This window comes from Solenopsis invicta, chromosome 13 (assembly GCF_016802725.1).
Source record: "Solenopsis invicta isolate M01_SB chromosome 13, UNIL_Sinv_3.0, whole genome shotgun sequence".
NCBI classification, from domain to species: Eukaryota; Metazoa; Arthropoda; class Insecta; order Hymenoptera; family Formicidae; genus Solenopsis; species Solenopsis invicta.
Window position 1 is genome coordinate 14,980,396 of NC_052676.1, and position 21,482 is coordinate 15,001,877.

At 30.7% G+C, this 21,482-nt stretch overlaps 1 protein-coding gene and 1 long non-coding RNA gene across 4 annotated transcripts; one reads left to right on the plus strand and one right to left on the minus strand.

The window, feature by feature from the left end:
* Positions 1-672: 672 nt before the first annotated feature.
* On the minus strand, positions 673-20,192 carry LOC105205877 (Y+L amino acid transporter 2). Of its 3 annotated transcripts, none has more exons than XM_011175411.3 (11): positions 19,920-20,179; positions 18,505-18,856; positions 18,169-18,391; positions 10,141-10,256; positions 5,613-5,738; positions 5,409-5,553; positions 5,151-5,274; positions 2,997-3,197; positions 2,686-2,835; positions 2,439-2,616; positions 673-1,820 (listed from the first exon to the last, which is right to left on the minus strand). In XM_011175411.3, the coding sequence occupies exons 2-11, from the start codon at positions 18,677-18,679 to the stop codon at positions 1,756-1,758; spliced, it is 1,503 nt and encodes a 500-aa protein (XP_011173713.1). In that variant the 5' UTR covers positions 18,680-18,856; positions 19,920-20,179; the 3' UTR covers positions 673-1,755. The 3 variants fall into 3 exon arrangements, with proteins under 3 accessions (XP_011173713.1, XP_011173714.1, XP_011173715.1); XM_011175412.3 differs by having other exon boundaries at positions 1,697-1,820; positions 20,047-20,192; XM_011175413.3 differs by having other exon boundaries at positions 1,697-1,820; positions 5,409-5,457; positions 19,920-20,182.
* Positions 10,256-15,627, plus strand: LOC120359313. Its single transcript, XR_005576120.1, has 2 exons — positions 10,256-14,577; positions 14,939-15,627. It is a non-coding gene; the product is annotated as an uncharacterized LOC120359313 (long non-coding RNA).
* Positions 20,193-21,482: the final 1,290 nt, after the last annotated feature.

Genomic DNA, 21,482 nt, shown 5'->3' on the forward strand with positions numbered 1-21,482 from the left:
ACATTATTTGCTCTCAAAGATTTGACAATTAAAAAATTTTAATTATTAACTCAAAGAATGACAAATATTCTATACTCTTTTCACTGAGAGAAGGCGAAATGGTCTGCACATATGGACAGCATAGTGGAGAGAACGCTGGCATTACGAGCCTATACGGGCCTGTGCGAGCAAAGAAGAAGGGAGCTTTTTAGCCTCTTAATAGCTGCTGCAGAAGCCTGCGCAGAGCGGACAAAAACTCGTCCGAACATTTCGCCTTTTCTCATTGTCAGTGAACAAAGTACACTAAATTTACTTACTTTTGTAATATCACCAGTTATATAATACACAATTTCTCCTGTTGTAAACAGAGAGTGCCTGTGAGCTATTGTGAGTTTTCAATAAAATCACAAAATAAAACTTGCAAAACACCAAATTAGGCCATAATTTTTGGATACTTATAACTAATCTACTATGCCAGACTCATATATAAAGTAAACCTTATGATTTTTCATAAAATTCTTGTAAGCCCGCATTTTATTCTCAATGAACCAACCTTTTTGATGCTGCTTGAATTGCAACGCTCCTGCCTCTGTTATACGACATAGTGATCAGTTAATATTTTGCACGGCTTACCAATAACAATATTTATATTAAATAACAAAAATATTAAAAGGCCAAAACGAACAAATTTGGTTATTATTTATAAAATATAAATTTATTGTAGTATTAATAACAATACTGTAAGACGGAACGTTTCGGTCTTACTTTACCTTCATCAGCTATCAATAATTATAATATTTATATTGTATTTATTTGTAAAAATGGAACTATAGCCTTCATTAAAAAATCAGCAACAATATAGGTATGTGTGTGTATGTATATATATATATATATATATATATATATATATATATATATATATATATAATTTTTTTTTTATTGCAATATACTGACATTATCAAAATACAGTTTTTGCAATAGATGTTTACGAAAAACTTTCTCCTCATACATAAATATTTTATAATATAAATACTTAATATACAATAGCATTAAAAATTAATCAATATAATTAACACACATACTCATTCCGTATCGCGCCAATTTTAGGTAACTTATCTAGCCTGCCACGTAAGTTACAGGCAGATACGCAGATTTTTGTATATATTTTATTATTTTTGTTAGGTAAAATGTATTTCATAATAATGTACTTAAAAATACTAAAATTATAAAGAAAGCCTAACATATCAATACTGTTATGTATACATCTTAATTATGTATTCACGCATAGTGTCAGAAATTACTTTATAATTACGATTCTTTTTATAATTAAAATATCAAACGGTTTAAACAAGAAGTCCAACATGAATCATGGATGATTTACGCGGCACAGAATGAGTATGCTAATAAAGAGAATAATAATACTGAAAACACAAAAAACGTAAGACACTCCTTTGGCAATATTAATAATTATAAAATGCAATTCTCAGATCTATCTTATTTACAATACAGATCACGATTTAATTTCTTTCTTTTCCTTCATTCTTTTTACTTTTATAATTATTCATTTGTTTTCATTTTTTGTCTTTAGATATTAATATTTTTCAAATGTTATAGTTACCTATTATTCTTTAATTTTTTAAAAATATTTTTTTTGGAGTTTCAATATTTTTTCAATTTTAATATATGTATATGTAAGATCAATTCTCAAATCTCAAAATTTTTTTTTTGGTACATGTGTGACGTCATACAGTCGATCGAATTTGTAGAATTGTCTACTTAATCGATTTCGAGTTCTTCCCTTGCAGACAGAAATAATTTTTGTACAGCGTAAGTAGCTTTGACTGAAAACAAAATGAAAAAATATTAATTAAATTAAAATATATAATTAAGCAATTTGGCTTAAAAACTAATAATATTTTTCATTTTTTCTTGATTTCTAAATTTCTAACATTTTTTATGCTGCTTTCCAACTTTATATCTATTAATTAATGACAATGTCGTCATGTGTGATAAAAATATTTCCATTTTGCATATGCCATTTAATTGAAAAAAAGTTCAAAACAAGATTTATTTAACACTTTAGCGGCCAATGATGAATATTTGCAACGTTCACTTTTCATATATTTTATAAGAATATATCAGTATATTTAGTAAATATTAGTTTAGTTACACTTAAATGGAAAGTTTTATTACACTTGAAAATGAAAGTGTATGTAGTATTGATCATTAAAATATAATAGCTCCTATCAAAATGGATAAGCATTTCAAAAAAAATAAAAAGAAAAAAGTTAATGATAAATTCTTCGCTTATATTTTGAGTATAATCAATTAAAAAAAAAAATGTTTTAATAACAAGACGATGTGGCCTAGATTAATCTCAATAAATTAAGAGAAGTAATATAAAAAAATGTAACTGTATAAATATTGGATAGACTTAGCCAATTGCACTTATTACGAACTGTTAATTTTCTGGAACCACAATGGTTTGTTCTTCCAAGCAACACCAAGAAAATATGCGGGTATGCCAGACATAGTAATCAAAATGCCCATACCAACTTCGTACGGTCTTTCGTAGCATGGTACAATAACCAGAAAAGCGCATAACGCTACGAACAATATAGGTATCCATAATGGTACCTGAGAAAAATTTTCATTGATTTTGATATATAAACAAACTGTTATAATTTTAAGCATAAAGCATATTACCTTGATTGGGCGTTCCATATTGGGTCTTTTATAACGTAGCCATAAAATTCCAGCTACAGAGATCATGATGAAGAATGATTCTACTATGCTGCAGTATGTAATCAATACAAATATATCACTCGTGCATAACATTATAAGGGATAGAATACACTGTAAATGTAAAGAAAATTGAGTCATGATACAAAGAAAAGAAACAAATAATATATTTTAATATACAAAATAAGGAAAAACATTTGATTTTTGTTCTCAGGTCATGTAATCCGATGTGAAAGATTAAAAATTTTAATTGATAAAATTAGTATTGTACATACCAGAAATATTAAAGCAGGTGTAGGTGTAAGTCTGGACATGTTGATATGGCTCAGCATGCAAGGGAAGTGACCGTTCCTGGCGCCGACAAAGCACATTCTAGATGATGTCATAATATGAACACTTAATCCTCCAAAAGCGGACACAGCTACCATTACAGGTATTATCCAGGCCATATATCCAAGAAGTTGATTGCCAAATGTCTAATAAAAAAAAATTAAATTTTGTATATAAATGTCTGACGCGCGCGTGCGTAAGTCTAATAATATAATATAAATTTAACTGATGGATTGTTATACGGAGCATACAAAAATGTTTAGACTATAATACTTTTCAAATCATAAACGATTAAAATTTAATTGTAAATTTATCAATTTATGACTAAATTTCTCCAGCTAACAAGCAACTCTACCCAAGTGTTACACTCCGATTTTGATGAGCTTTGAATATGTTGTATTCTAAGTCAAGAGACACATATTTTTTTTTTATACGGGATCGTACGCACTTTGAGAGGGTAAAACACCCCTTTGAAAAAAATCAAATCATTTGAAAAGTTTTTTTTTTCGAACCGTATATCGTCGAAACTATAGGAGATAGAGAAAAATGTTCTAATTGAAAGTTGAATAGCTTGAAAAATACTTTATAAAAGGGATAATTTTTTTAAAATTTTTTTATACTTTCCCCCACCACTCACCTATTTTTTTCAAAATTTTTATTTTATTTTGTACCCAAAATAATGCTTATTTTATTACTAATTCAACGATATATGATAAAGTCATGTTCCGACATTCCCATGTTCCAAAAATAATTAAAAACCTCTATATACGCATGGTAAGCGTAGCTGTTCATGCATTACGGAAGTGTCCCCCTCCGATTTTGACAAGCCTTTAATATGTTGTAGTATAGATAAAAATATGGAACACGTATTTTTACGGTTCTATATGACTGTTAAAAGGGTGAAACACGCTCTTAAAATAAATCGATTTTTTAATTTCTGAGGTAATACCGTTGAAACGGTAAAAGATATAAAAAAAGTTTCTCAAATAAAAGTTTTATGGCTGTCTATGTACTTTATAACTATTTGCTCAGATTTTTCGAAAATGTCATTTTTCTCGAAATCTCCTTCTTCTTCTAAATTTTTGAAAAATTTAAAAATCGGAGGAGAACACTTCCGTAGTGCACGAACGGGTGCGCATACCATGCGTATAGAGAGACTTTTAATTATTTTTGGAACATGGGAATGTCGGAACATAAATTCATCATATATCGTTGAATTCGTAATAAAATAAGCTTTATTTTGCGTATAAAAGAAATAAAAATTTTGAAAAAAATAGATATGTGGTAGAAAAAAATATAAAAAAAATTAAAAAAAAATTTTTATCACTTTTATAATGTATCTTTTAAGCCATTCAACTTTCCATTAAAACATTTTTCTCTATCTCCTATAATTTCGACGATATACGCTTCGAAAGAAAGAAACCAATTTTTTTCAAAGGCGTGTTTCACTTCCTAAAAGTGCGTATGGGCCCGTATAAAAAAAATACGTGTCTCTTATTTTGACCTAGAATACAATATATTCAAAGCTCATCAAAATCGGAGTGTAACACTTGGGTAGAGTTGCTTGTTAGCTGGAGAAATTTAGTCATAAATTGATAAATTTACAATTAAATTTTAATCGTTTATGATTTGAAAAGTATTATAGTCTAAACATTTTTGTATGCTCCGTATAACAATCCATCAGTTAAATTTATATTATATTATTATAATATATTATATTATATAACTTTTATTTCAATCCAAATTTCAATTACACACACTCAGCAAATCAATATTTATAAAATATTTACAAATTCGTTGCTCATTATTGTGTATAATTTCTTACGATAAAGAGATTTTAATATGAAATTTAAACAAATTCTGAAAACTTTTTGTCTCCCCCCCTCCCGATCAAGTTGTCCAACTCCACATATGGCGAGCCGACAAGTCGCTGCCCCTGGTTATTATATTATTCCAAAAATAACGCTAAATAAAATTTACTTTGGCGAGCAAGATTATGTATCGATGTGCAATTCGAAAATTATAGTTAGCCTTTTTTGGTTTTATATATGTATATAAATAAAATCTTTTATATAAATAAATTTTTTAATATTACTTACCACAGCAATGGCGTTGGAAGCGATCATAGCAGTCGGATTTAAAACGGTTAGATACGCAACATTTGCCATAACATATATTAAAGTTACTAGCGGCAGTGATATATAAATTGCACGTGGCAAATTCCTAATAAGAAGTCATTTAGTTATTAATTTGTTCAATTAGAAAGTAAAATCATATTTCAAAGTTTCAACTTGTTTCTTTTCCTTTGTAGTATATCAAAATACATAATTGCATTTACCAAAAAAGACATAACTTACACATAAGGATTCTTTAGTTCTTCCGTCATAAAATTCAAGTAATTCCATCCTGAATAAGAAAATATGCCAGAGTAAAAAGCTACAGCGATTTTACCAGGGTCGGTATTCGTGTTTTCAAAAATGTTCTCAAAATTTTCCGTATGTCCTAATTAACAAAACTGATTAAAAAACAATACATTGTTAAAGATTTATTAACAAACATACCTATGCAAAGCCAGGCTAATCCAGCTACAATAATAATCACTAGTGCTCCTATTTTAGCAAACATGAATACATTTTGCATCTTTGACGTCTCTTTCACATCATAACAATTAATGAAAGTAAGTAAACCTGTATATAAACATAATAAATTTTATTTGATCTCAAATGAATTGAATACAAATACTAACATGTTTCTATATTTAGCTTTCATCAACGTTGAGAATCAATCAACATTACATTACATGACCATTTAACAATAATCGCAAAAATACAAATGATTTATAAAATCAATCTATAAAATTATAAGAAAGTTAAAAATTTTTTTATTGGATCTTTATGCATAGAAAGTTCCAGTAAAATCAATTCCATAGTCATGATACAAAAAAAAGGTGCATAAAAGTTTACAAAATAATTCCATCAGACAACACCATAACAATCAAACACAAACTCTCGAGATAAAGTATAAATTTCGTAATTTAATTAACGAAAACAACTTGACATGACTTCTTATTAGTTTTGTCTAATATGTTAATCATTTATATTTATATTTTCGTGTTTGTTGTTAAATGTTCATACAATGTAATTTTATTAATTGATTTTCAATGCTGATGAAGATTAAGTATAGATGAAACATGTTCATACTTGTACTCATTTTATTTGACATGAGATCAAATTATAATTTACATAGATTAAACATCTCATTATTTAACCGTTTATTTTTCCTTTATTACAAGCATACAACGAGATTGTTCTCTGTTTATTGTTAATTTTATAAAATAAGTTTGAATGGTAAACGGATTTGTTTTCAAATATAGATTATCTAAATTTAGCAGTATAATAGATAGCATTATTTGCATTCAAATAATTAGATTATATCCCCTACAAATGTGTAGCATACAAACGTTGAACTATTTTAGAAACATAGATATTTAATATTCAAAAGATATTCTAGAAATGTCTAATGTTTATTTAATTAATCTCCCGTAATCCAATTTATTTTTCATTGTTTAATTAGACTAATCGAGTTATTAATGGATAATTGTGTTTTTCAAAGAATTTTTAGGCTTTAAAAACCTAAAAAATTTTGATACATACTTTTAAGAATATGACTGTACAATTATGTTTCAAAACATTTTTTTTATCTTAGAAATGTTTATGAATTCACCTGGAAAAATTATTGAGCGCTGAGAACCATTTTCGATCGATATTGCCATATTCGTTATTTTAATTTGTTGTTACACTTTCCGGCTATATTAGAATTCATTTATACTATATATACGCGTTAGCTGAAAATGATCCTCATGTAATATCACCGGTTTGAAGTGGAATGAGAGGACCGAGCACACTAGGTTCCCCATTCTGGCTAACTCTATCTTCAGGATGAGACAGGACAGGATGCCAGCAATTCGAGCCTGGACAGGCGCTTTAAAGTGCACATCACAAGGCTCGAGGATTGGGAAGGATCCGAGGTACTAGATCGAGCTCGGGATATCTAGTTTACAGATGGCACCAAAACGGGCACAAGCTCCGATGCGGGTATCGTCTGTCGTCAGGAAAAAGTGGCGGAAAGCCTGTCTTTTGATGGGTATGCCACGGTATTCCAAACTGAAATCGTGGCAATTCTAAGATGTATCCAACTGGCTCTGAAGAGGAGAGGGACAGGAAGGCGCATCAAAACATGTTCGGACCGGAAAAGTTAAAATGGGTCATTCTGTATGTAACCAATATGTCTTAAAACTCGAATATAGTCTAGGCGTGTTAATAACAATACCATATTTGTATTGTAGCAGAACTAGAGCCCGGACGTTTGAGCACGATCACAGACTGCGTGCAAATGAGGCGGGATTAGGTCAGATGCAGTCGGATCTTCTTCAGAAATGTTGTTACTTCACTTTAGCGAGCATCCGACTTATTCGCACGCAGTCCGGGATCTTGCCCAAACATCCGGGCCCTAAGCAGAATGTAATATTTGTCGTATTAAACAACTCTGATGATAAGTCGTCAAACGAATAAAATGACACCATTAAGAGGTCAGAACTACTTTCGGCGGGTTTTGAGAATGTAAATCTATATTTTCTTTAATACTGCCATTATTATCTACAAATTATATATGTTTGATGACTGGACGCGTATAGCACAAAATCACATATAAAAATGGGTGAAGTTCTTTGATCATGTATAAAAAAAAAGGTAAAAACTGTTTTGGATCATATAATAATTGATAATTGTATTCCTACATAATAAATATATCGAAATTTTTTCTAGATTTTTTAGAGCTCAAAATCCTTGACAAGGTGTCCACTCAAAATTTATAAATCTATGCCCTGAAAGTTCCAGGATTTTCCAGGAATTTTTATCATAATTCCAGGTACGAAAATTTTTGAATATATAGCTTTGAAATAAATTTATTTTATTACACGCGCGCTTTTTAACATTTCTTTAAACGTGTAACAAGTCACTTAAGATTTAAATATTAAATTGGGAAATAATATCAACTAATGCCATATAATAATCTGTCTACAATATGTATTTGGACCTAACTATCAGAAGTACAGAATTCAAACAATGATAAAACATACAACGCTAATTTAGAACAATACAAGATATTATATTAATTGAATAATATATATTACGGAACTAAAAAATTAATATTGAGTTATTAATTATAAAATTAGACTGGACAATATATTTATCAAAACATTACAATAAAATGTTATCTAAACATTAAACGTAACAAAAATATATACAAAAAATAAAATAAAAACCATTAAGGATAATACACGTAATAAACGATAATACGTGGGTCATTTAAAAATTACCGGCCTCATCGACATAAACTGTAGAAAAAAATTTCTTTCGCCGTCCGATAGATCGCCTTGACATATGTAAACCGTAAAAATTTGAAATCATTCTGATCATTACTTTGTCTATGGTAACTCTTCCAAAGTTGTCAACTGACATTGTCACGTGCATGGTCGCAAAGTCAAAATTGAACAAATTGAAGTTTGAATTACTTCCACACCCAGCCTATTCACCAGATCTAGCTCCCAGCAACTTTTTCCTGTTTCCAAAATTGAAAAAATTTCTTTATAAAAAAATATAAGTAATATAAGTAAAAATATAAAAATGCTTAGGTGAAAAACGCTGTAAACTAATATTTTTCGGTTTAGACAATTAATTTTTTTCTGACGGCTTAAAAGGATGGGAAAAACGTTGGACCAAATGTATCGAGTTGCAGGGAGACTACGTCGAGAAATAAATTTTATTTTGCTTCAAAATATGTGTTTTCTTCAAAAGGCCGGAAACTTTTCAAATAACCCTCGTATATTTTAGAATTATCTTATAACCTTCGCGTATTGGTTCAATTTTGTCTCGTATACCTACAAATTTTAAAATATATTTTTAAGGCTCCTGAGTACTCGCCGCGGCCATATTGAAGTCGTAACGTCAGAAGCGAGAAATTGCGTGAAATGACACGTAATTTTGTCCGACATGCCATTTGTAAATAAAGCTAATTTGGATAAAACAGACTAATCAGATGGCTTTAAAACACTTCTAAATATCGATCACGACTATCCTTTTTTCGCCTAGCAGTCAGTAAATAGTCGTAAAAAGCACGTAAAGTGACGTCTATTCAGACAGGAAAACACACGGATAGCTATTGAAAGAAGTGAAAAATGTACTTTTATGTATAAAATTCAAAGAAACTTTACTCGCGGTCCATTTTTATGAATTTGGTAAATACGAGACAAGTCATATTTTCACAATGAAACATATAATAACAAAATGACATGCACGATAACATTTCATCGTCAATCTGTCACGTTTCACGTGTATTAGTTCTAATTTTGTCCGCGACGAAATGTCGCTACCGTCAACGCGGAGTTCTCGGCTGAGGAGTCAGGAGCCTTAATATCAATTGCTCTTTAAGCTACTGCACAATTTCCATCTTATGGAGCAAGTGTATCCTTCGATACGTTTGCCGTGCTTTCCATCATTAGATAGGAAAAATGTAAGAAATATTTTCGTCAGAAAGATATAAAATTTAAATTTAAAATTAAAACTTCAAAAATTTCTAGGACTAGCAATAAAATTTCCAGGAAAATCCCTGATTCCAGGGGGCAGTCTCAAATTCCTGACTTCAAGTTTTTCCAGGTAGTGGACACCTTGCTTGAAAAATATATACGATCGACATTAGAGGTCCGATTAATATAATTAAACAATAAAAAATAGGTTGGACTAAGGAGATTAAATGAATGTTTTCGAAGTTGAATTGGAATGTTTGCAAGACATTCAATTAACATTTTAATAACGTTTTTTCAATATTTTCAACGTTTCAATCATTGATTCGACGCAATGTTGGCAATGTTTTAACTTAACAGTTTTTAAATGTTAAGTTCAATGTTTTTATGCTAGATATAGAAATAGATATAAAGATTATTTTGTTTTAATGTTTTAAAAATAATTTGTTTAATTGCAGAAATATTTTTTCTGTAGAAATATATATTTTTAATAAAACACTAAATCATACATATACTTAGCGCAGCGATTAATCGCACACCATTATCCGGTGTATCGCAATTAGGAAAAAATGGTTGTACGACGTACTGAGCAAATGTTAATCCCATGATAGCATTTGTTGTAGGTCTGTAAATGACAAAAATATATTTTTTTGCAATATTCAATCTTCATCAAGTAAAACATAAAATAAAAAAACCGTTTTTTTTCAAATCGCTGAAAAAAAATAACAAGAAAAATTCCAATTTTTTTTCTAAAAAATTGCTGTTTTTGCTAAATGATACGCTACCTAATTTTACAGTATTGTTACGTCCGGTACTGTGGAGTTTCGATGGTCGTCATCTGTTGATGAGTAACGATATTCATGTTGTTATCCTGTCTTTTGGATAAAGTGTCACGTTACGAATTGAAGGCTTACGTTTTCTTAAGCTTGTTTTATTATTTTACGAACACGTGTGTGTTATCGAAGTGCGCGAGTGCAAATAATCTTATCAGATCGTAACATTTTGGGGGCTCGTCCAGGATAGGACGAGCAAGACAAGCATTCTTTTCGAATACGTGCGAACGAGCTTCGAGTTATGGCTTCACAATCTTCGGAAATCGTCGAGCGGACGATGGAAGATGTCGAGGCGTCGGGCACTGCAGAATTATTACGAACTGTGTTGGAGGAGCTCTGTAGAATTAAGGAGGAGCGTGTCCAATTTCAGCAGTGTAGGGACAAGCTTTTTGAACGGCTTCGACAAACACAAGATCAGTCGTTCACTAATTTTAATTCCAATTCCGCTTTTGAAAATAATATAGGGTTAAAATTAAAGCCAGATATGTATAATGGGAGTGCTCCGTTGCGCGAATTTCTTACACAGTTTGGTTTGCTGGATCGTGTAAATAATTGGACCAATTCAGTTAAAGTAGTGGTTTTAGCTTTGTATTTTATGAAAAAAGCGCGTTTAATTTTAGATGGAGCGTTTAGTTTTAGAATTAGAAAATTTAAAATTTTCCGAATTAGAATCGCGTTTAGAATTGCGTTTTGGTGAGAGCCATTTAGCTCAATCGTTTTATACTCAATTTATAAATAGAAAACAAGGTTTTGGGGAAGATATTTCCACTCTGGAAGCAGAACTTGAACGAATGGCTCGTCTACTATAGTTTATCCGGAGTGCTCCACAGAACCACTCGAGATAAAATCGCATGTCCTCAATTTGTTGCTTCGCTTTCGGATGGATTTATAAAGCGAATTTTACAATTTGAGGGGTTAATCTCTTTATGTTCTGCGGTAGAAAAGACAATGGTTATAAAAGTTATTACAGAAAATAGTTTTTCTAAATTTTCAGGAAAATCAAAATTTGTTCAGAAAAGGGCCATGAGAAAGAATTCTGTTGTTAAGAACACGGAAATAGAAATTTTAGGGAAAAAGAAAAATTTTCGCGAAAAAAAATTGAGTGTTAGCAATGTAGTTCTAAGGAACATTTCTGTTCGGAGTGTTTCTTCCCTTACATTAACTGAGAAGGGAGGGAAACTCGGAATAGCCGAGCTCTGTAAGGTAATTTCGCAAAACTCAGCAAAGGAATTAGATATTTAAAAAAGGAAAAAGTTTTCTTTTAAGTTAAATCATGCACAAAGCAATAATTTTCATTTCAGTGGCTTCATTGATGGTCAATTTTGTATTTTTAAGATTGACACAGGTTCCGATGTCTATTGTTGATAGAAGGTTTGTCAGGGAAAACAAGCAACGGATCTTCGTTATGAATTGTAATTTGAGGTATCCTACTGAAGAGGAAGTTCCTGTTGATTGCAAACTTATAGCGTTTTCGACTGCAGTGGGTTTTAACGTGGACGATCGTCCGTTCTAATTGGACGATTTCGGTAAATGGCGACAAACTTGGGTTAAAACCCACTACAGTCTTTTCATTCTTCTGAGAAATACTCGTGATTGGCCAATTTTATAACATCAATGTTATAACTTCGGCGTAAGTCGAGCCATGTAAACATAGTAATAGTCCTTGGGTTTCTCCTGTTTTAGTTAAAAAGGACGAAACTCTTAGGTTTTGTGTGGATTACAGAAAATTAAACGCTAAAAAGCGCTTACTAAGGAAGATTCTTACTCTATGCCTAGAATTGACGATCTTTTTGATCGATTATCCAGAAGCTCTTGGTTGCCGACTCTGGATTGAAAGAGTGGTTATTGACAAGTTAAGTTACGATCTCAGGACAAAGAAAAGATAACTTTTTTGATAGGAAAGAGGTTGTGGCAATTCACTGTTATGCTTTTTGGATTATGCAATGTTCCCGCGACTTTTGAACAATTGATGGAAAGGGTTTTTCATCAAATTATTAAAAAGATTTGCTTAGTTTATCTTCATTACGTGATTATTTTCAGCAAGACTTTGAAAGGTTTATTAGCTAATCTTAGGAAAGTTTTTTTTCGTCTTTGGGTAGCAAATTTAAAATTGAATCCGAAAAAGTGTTCTTTCTTCGGAAAAATGGTTAAGTATTTAGGTCATGTTATTTCGAAGAATGGAATCTCTACTAGATCCTAAGAAAGTTGATTCTATTCGGGATTGGCCTATTTCTCGTAACAAGAAGCAGTTACGCTGTTTCCTTGGTTTTTGTCCTTATTACAGGAAGTTTGTTAAGGGTTTTTTCTCTTATTGCAAAGCCTTTGTTTTAACTGAAAATCAGAATAAATTTATTTGAAATGAACAAAGTCAGTCAGCTTTTGAAAAATTTAAAAAGTTTTTAATGTTTTCGCTAATTTTATCTTTTCCTTCTGAGACAGGGAAATTTATTCTCGATACTGATGCTTCTAACCATGGCATTGGTGCAGTTTTATCTCAGAAACAAGAGAATAAAAAAAGGTAATCGCTTTTTATAGTCGGATATTAAGCAAATCGAAAAGAAATTACTGTTACTCGTTGAGAACTTTTAGCTATTATTAAATCCTTAAAAAATTTTCATCATTACCTTTAAAGACAGAAGTTTGTGATTAGAACTGATCATATTTTTTTTTGCGATGGTTAATGTCTTTTAAAGAGCTTGACGGACGATTGACACATTGGTTAGAACGTCTACAACAATATGATTTTAAAATTGTTCATCAAGCAGGAAAATTTCACGGTAATACTGATGCGTTACCTAGACGTCCTTCTGTTAAGTTTTTTTTGTAAATATTGTGGAAAAAGTGGAATCTAAAAAGGAGGAGGTAAAAATAGTTCTTTAGGGAGAATCGGTTTTGAGGAAGAGGAGACAGAAAGTTGGACAAAGGCTCAGTTGGAAGATAGTTCTATTATCAACATCTATCGTAGTAAGGATTCGGTGTTCGTCCTTCTTGTCAGGAGATAGCCTCTAATGATAGCCTCCTCGAAGGTTGGACTTAATGGGATTCTTTAATCAAGGATGGAGTGTTATTTAGAAAATAGATTTTTCCGGACTTGCGGATGAAAATTCCTCAAACAGTAGCCCCGTAAAGTTTATTCAACAAGTATTAGAAGAAGCTCATGATTCTCCTGTTAGCAAGCATTTTAGAATAAATAAAACTTTAGCGAAAATCCGTAAACGATTTTACTGGGCTACCTATAAACAGGATGTCGAGCATTGATGTAAAACTTGTAAGGTTTGCTTTGGCGGATTCCAATAGCACACGGGACCGATAGCACACCACCACTCACAGCGGCCGATGCCTAGGGTTTTTCCGCTGGTTGGGTTAGATAAGTCAAGATGATTAGTTAGTAGGCTATCGCACCATGCATTATCGAATTCCATCCGTTTGTTTTGCTAAGATCCTTCTGAAAAAGGAAAATCTCCTTTATAAATCTTTAATGTTGGCGTCCCTTTTAAGAAGAAAACCTCCTTTATCGAGTCAAAAAAATCGATATTTTCGAAATAGTCTTAATCGATTGTTAAACTATTCAAGAATATTCCCTGAAAATTTCAAGTCGATATCTGCAGTATTTACAAAGTTATGAAGTATAAGTGGTGCAAGGCTGAAGCAGCAGGTTGTGCAGCGTCATTTAAACATCCCCCTCCTCTTCACCCAAATGTTGAGAAACATTTGCAACCGATCTTCGACGATCTTTCAAATGACAGTCTTTTAGGCGGTTATACACAGAATGAAAGTTTCAATTCTACCGTTTGGCATTTATAGCCTAAACACATTCACACTGGAGCAAAAATCGTCTGCATTGCTGCGTATATTGCTGCATCAATATTTAACAAAGGCTACAATGCAGTGTTAATGATAATGAACAAATTGGATATCGAAATTGGGATCCAGGCACACAATTTTGCCATAATGAAGGACGAGAAGCGAATAAACAGACAGAACCGCCAAAGCTATAGCAGCTCAAAAGAAGTAAGAACGGCTAGGATGGAGATGATGGCTCAAAACGAGTTCTACGAGGAAGCGGAGGGGTTACTTTATGCAGCTGGAATCGCTGATTAGCGTGAGACTGCCGTAAGTTATGAATATGTAGTATTTTTATGCATCTAAAATTTTAAACGCGTTTTTCTCGAAACACGTTTGTTCGATTTTGTGTACACGATTAAGAAAAATCTACTAAATCGATTTGGCTTTATAACCTCTCATTTTAAAGATAATTAAATTCTCTTCGGTGTGACAGTTTTTTGGGAAAAAAAAAAAAAAAAAAATTCATATTTTTTTCGTATTTTAAAGTCGATTTTTTAAACAAAAAACGCACTTTCAATTTTAAACTGTGTAAAAACATGCAATTTCGACTTTTTCTTTAAAAAATCGAAATGTCACATAGAAGCTAGTATTATAAACATTACAAAAAATTTTGGTTTTTCCGTTTCAGATCAAAATTAAGGACGCTACAGTGTACACAGCGGAGACACTCCATAAGCGATATTAATATGGCGTCCGTTTTTGTAGTAAACATCTTTTTTTTTGAAAAAATTCCTGTGTACTCTTAGATTATGTATTAAATTGTCTTAAAAATTTCAAAACGTTTCAAGTTATTATACCCGAAAAAAAATTCGTGAAAATCATGTATTTTTCGATCGTGTAAAGGAGGTTTCCCCCTTAAAAGGGTTCAAATGGATATTCTTGGTCCTTTTCCAACCTCTTCTTTTAGAAAAAAATATTTATTGGTTGTTACTGATTGTTTCTCAAAATGGGTGAAAGCTTTTCCGACTGGGAATATTAAGGCAAATACGATGGTAGAAATTTTTGTGAATTAAGTAATTTCTAGATTTCTAGTTTCTTTAAAAATTCATATTGATCAAAATAGAAATTTTGAATCTCGGTTATTTCAGGAGTCATCTCATTTTTTTTTTATTGGGAATTAAAAAGACTCAAACTACTCCACTTCATCCTCAATCTAATGAACAGGTAAATCGTCAGCATTAGACGCTTTTGAATTACTTAGCAAAATTTGTTTCGGAAAAACAGAAAGATTAGAATCGTTTAATTTTTCTGGGTTTATTAGCTTATAGAGCATCGAAGCAAGAAATTACGAGTTTTACTCCTTCTGAATTGTTTCAAGGTAGAGAATTAAAGTTACCTTTAGATCTTCTTCGTGGGCGTTTCCCAGAGAAAAATTTGGAATCAGAGAGAGGATATTTCTCTAAATTAAGAAAAAAAAGATTTCTATTCATGACATTGTTCGGCAACGGTTAGGGACAAAATCTCAGAGGTTAAAGTTGTAGTATGATCGATGAAATAGGCGAATATCTTTCAAATCTGATCAGAAAGTTTGATTGTACAATTCTCGGAGAGTGCTTGGCAGAGCTCCTAAATTGCAAAGTAATTGGGAGAGGCCTTATAAAGTTATTAAAAGAGGTAAATTTGCTGTGTTCAAAAATCAAACAGACATAAAAATAAGATCGTTCGTTGGGATAGACTCGCTTTATTTACCCCTAAAACCTTTTTAGGGAAAATTTGTTTAACGGAACATTGACGAAGCCCGGAATAATTTTTGTTGTTTTAAAGTATTTTAATGATTTAAGGCTTCTAAGTACTCGCCGCCGCCATATTGAAGTCGTGACGTCAGAAGCGAGAAATTGCGTGAAATGACACGTAATTTTGCCATTTGTAAATAAAGCCAATTTGGATAAAATAGAGTCTATTTAATAGATTAATCAGATGGCTTTAAAACACTTCTAAATATTGGTCACGACTATCCTTTTTTCGCCTAGCAGTCAGTAAATAGTCGTAAAAAGCACGTAGTGACGTCTATTCAGACAGGAAAACACACGGATAGCTATTGAAAGGAGTGAAAAATGTGCTTTTATGTATAAAATTCAAAGAAACTTTACTCGTGGTCCATTTTTACGCATTTGGTAAATACGAAACAAGTCACATTTTCATAATGGAACACATAATAACAAAATGACATGCACGACAACATCTCATCGTCAATCTGTCACGTTTCACGTCTATTAGTTCTAATTTTGTCCGTGACGGAATGTCGCTACCGTCAACGCGGAGTTCTCGGCTGAGGAATCAGGAGCCTTAAGACAGTTACTTTTATGTTGTGTTACGTTTTAGTGCATGAATTGACTTGGAAGACTGTCCTCGTAAGCGAGAGTTTCTTTCTTTATGCATTTTGCGGAAGAAGATTTTAACTAGAAGACTGCTTTGCCCCAGGTTTTTGATCATGGTTTTCCCTGTGGGACTGAAGGCAAATGCCGAGGCAGAAGCTTGGTGAGTCTTTGAAGACGTTGGGTCCATGATAGATACCCCCATCTTGCTCGAAATTTAGAAGAAAAAAGATTTCTCAGAAAAAATTCTTCAAGAGAGGATTTCTCTGAAAAGGGTTTTTTTGAGGAGGATTTCTTCGTTTTGGAAAGAATTTCGATTTCGTTGTGTGGATCTAAAGAGCGGCTTAGTATCTTGGAGCAGCAGCTCAAGAAAAAACAGTTCAAAACGTTCAATTGGTTCTTTAAGACGACAAGACTTTGCAGTCGGGATGACAACTTCAAAAGAAAAGGGGCAGTGTTACGCTCGGTATTGTGGAGTTTCGATGGTCGTCATGTGTTGATGGGTGACGATATTCATGTTGTTATCCTGGCTTTTGGATAAAGTGTCACGTTACGATTTAAAAGCCTACGTTTTCTTAAGCTTGTTTTATTATTTCACGAGTGCGCGTATGCGTGAGTGCGGATAGTCTTATCAGATTGCAACAGTATTATTAAAATAAGATACCTCGTATAAGCGCTGGAATTAATATTTAGCTAATTTTTATATTCATATTTGGAATATTACATCTCTTGAGGTATATTAATTATTAAATAAATTATTGTAAGAATGAATGTAATCTTAACAACTAGTTTAAAGCTCAATTTAAGTTAATATTTGTATTAATTATTTTGTGAAGAATTTTGAATATTAGAAATTATCAAGACGCATACGTTTTATTTTACTTAAAAAAATACATTAATTGTTTTTATTTTTTTGTTTGCTTTTTGTTTTCCTCATACTTGCATTATCATAAACAAAAAAAAAAACTTTACAGACAGAAACTTAAAGATAGAAACTTACATTAATATAACTTTACATGGACCATTTTCTAGTTATTTCTTATTAATATAGATTTTTAACTCTAGTTTGCCATATCCTGATCTGGTGAGCTCCTTAAGTGTAATCTCGTTTTATAGTTTACTTTTTCCTGTATATTGTTATAAATTTAATTACTTCAAAATCATAATCTCAACTTGTTATTACCTTATGAGTATTGTATTTAGACTATATATTTCTAATTTTTACAATACAAGTTTTAAAATATTAATTAGAATGAAAATGACAAGGCAAAAAATCAAGCTGTCCCACGGATCGGAGTATGGCGAACTACGGAGTCAAAAATAAGTGTAGCAAGGATTTAAGAAATCTTATCATAAAACAAATAATTTTGATACTGATGAAGTACCCTCATACTACAATACTTTTTGAATTTTTCCAATGACTTTTTCCTATCCCTTGAGAACAAAATAAAAATAAAAATCCAAGAAAAAAATTGAAAAAAAAAAACAAGTTTTTTTCTGAGCCTTTAAAATAATAATGAAATGTAATTAAAAATTTACTCACACAAAAATTAAGTTAGCAGCCCATAAGTACAAAAATGAAGGTAATGTACCAAAAGCTTCGTGGATATAGGCATAATCTCCTCCACTACGTGGTATGCTAGTACCCAACTCTGCATAACACAAGGCACCTACCATGGAGAGCAGACCACACAGCACCCATATGATCAGAGATAATCCTACACTACCTACTTCCTGTATTACTCCCTTTGGTGAGATAAAAATGCCTGAAAACAATTTATAGCTTAGTATAAATATTCAATACAAATATACAAAAATATGAAATACATAAAAGTATATTGTAGTTTAACTTTACTTATTGAAAAGTCATAAGTTATACCTGAGCCAAATATAATTCCCAATATAATGGCTACTCCTTCCAGAAGACCTAATTGCTTTTTCATTTGTACCTTGTTAATTGATTTTTGCTGATTATCAGAGCGAATGAATCCCTCGTCATCTGAATTTATGAGATTTATCTCTTTTGCAGATTCATCTGATACTTGTTTAACCATTTTGTAATAAAATGTCTTTACAAAAGATACTGATCTTTTTATTAAGATATTAATTTAAGATTTTCTATTTTTAATTTTAATATATGACTATATGTGAATCAGTAGATAAAAATGATCATGTTTTATAAAAGCTTGATATAGACAATATTTCTTGTATGTACATATTAACTGTACTATCTGAAAATATAAGAGATAATTTTATAAATTTTTCTTTAAATAATATAAAATTTGTTAGAATTTTTTTAATAATTTTATATATTCTCTATTGCAATGATAGAATTTATTTGCAACTTTCAATTAAATTTAGCAATTTACATTTACTTTTCTTCTTTTATTGCTTGTCAATTAGCAATAAATGTGCCAGATATGTTAAAAAAGCATGGTATTTAATCTCAGGCATGTCTGTATCATAAATGTAATGATATAGACAATATTTCATAGTACCACATTAAATTTTTTCTTTGATATTTTATATTAAACTATTTTTTTCTATTTTTTTAAAAGTAATGACATATGTATATATCTTTCACTATAATTTAAAAATATTTGTATTACACTTTATTCAAAGTTTTGACATAATGCTCATTTATGTCATATCAATTGATGACATAAATTATATATTTTTTCTCAGTATTTAATGGAAATATCCATTTCATTACATTTGTGATACATCTAATGCCATGTTCTTTAATTATGTGCATCTAGATACTCATTGCTAAGAAATAAGTTGTAAGAGGAAGACAATTCCAACACTGTTCTAAAGCATGAAAGTATGAAAATATGCCATATTTACATATATATGAAATACATATTTTAATGCACATGCAACATGCATATTACAAATAATTCGATGTTTAACTCTATAAAGTCAGATCAACAAATTATAAATAATATAAAGTTTTAAATTTACTTAATATTTAAAACTTTTATTTGAAATATTCTACAATTGTAAAATATAAAATAGCATTACTATATTACGCAAAAAATGAGTTTCTAAACATATTTATTAGAAAAAGTAATTATTCTATTAAATTATTTTTGTATTTTTGTGTATTTTTTTTATAAAAGAATAAACTGTATCAATGAAACAGTATATGTAGATATGTATGTGTAACAATAAAGGAATTAATTTTAAGAAAATTTTAATAAATTTTAAAAAAGCTAACTAATAAGCCTATAAATAAAAAAAATATGAAATAAATACAATACAATGTAAAATAAGTAGAATATTTTCTCTAACCTATAAATATAATCTTGCATAATCCAATATCTATACATGTTTCCTTCTTTTACTTGCTATTTGTATAGTTAAAAATCAAATTACTATATTTCTTGCTATTATATTAATTACGTTTGTTCTCATTTACTTTTATAAGTCGTTAGTGATGCAACGATAATCTTTTGAAACACGTGCAATTGCTTATGCTTGCTTGCTTATAGAAGTTGTGTAGCCGTTGTAGGTTCAGTCATGGTGGAAGGATAACATGGTGTGTGCAGTTCGCGCGTGTCTCTCTCTAAAAATTTGCCCTCTTCGTCTATCGGTGGGTTATAGTTAATAAGACAGCCAACTGTGAAAAGCAAAATTATTTAGCGTTAGCCTGTTGGTATGCTGAGTCATCTATCCTTGTTTCATGCACTTATTCAAGTATCTGCTTCTCTTTCTATCGGGAACAGTTATGCACGTGAAGTGTTACACTAATTTTTGACCGAAGATTCGGTTCATTCGGTTAGTTTCCTCCATTTCCTTTTCATCGTAAGAACACGTGTGAAAGAAATAGGAAACAGCGTAAGAGTGTGCAAGAAATTGACAAGCTTTTAATATGTTGTAATACAGATAAAAATGTGGGACACGTATTTTTATATGTATAACAACGGGCCCATATGATTGTCAAGAGGATAAAACACACTCTTGAAATAAATTGATTTTTTAATTTCTGAATTAAAAAATCTTAATACTTAAGTAATACCATCGAAATGGTAAAAAATATAAAAAAAAGTTTTAAATAAAAGTTTTATATATTTCTATGTATTTTATAACACTTTGTTTAGATTTTTTTTAATGTTATTTTTCTCGAAATTTTCCTTCTCTTCTAAATTTCTGAAAAATTTAAAATTTACTTTATATCAAAACTTATAGCATATTTAACAACAAATTCAAACATGTATGGTGAAGTTATAGTTCGAAGACACATTTTTCAGAAATAAACTAAAAATATCTATATTGCTATACACGCGCCCCATCCATATCTGCTTTATGGCGTCTATTGTTAATATATATTTATTTTTTTAATAACTACAAAATTTTTCGTATTATTATATTTTTATATGTTTTTTAGGTTTAATTTTATTGTTTTTTATTTTTTATTTATTTATTTATTTACTTATTTAATTTTTACCTATTTACTTTTTATTGCTAAAAATCTATACAATAATGAGGACGCTCAGAATTTAACTGAACAAAAATAACTGTATTTGCTTGTCTTATTATTAAGTTTTTCCAATTTAATATTTAATTTTGATATAACAACAAACTTGTTCAATTGTAAAATATTAAAAAATATCACTTACATGCAAATCACACCTTCCTTCTGACGTATGTAAATCGAGCCATGAAAATATACATACAAGGATAGAAAGAGAAACTAACATGTGTGAAACAAAGAAGGTAGATCCAGCATACCAACAGGCTGACACTAAATAATTTTACTTTTCACAGTTGGCTGTCTTATTAACTATAACCCTTGCAGAGCAAAAGTGGGCGTGGTTTAGCCGAACTGCACACACCATGCTATCCCTTCCACCA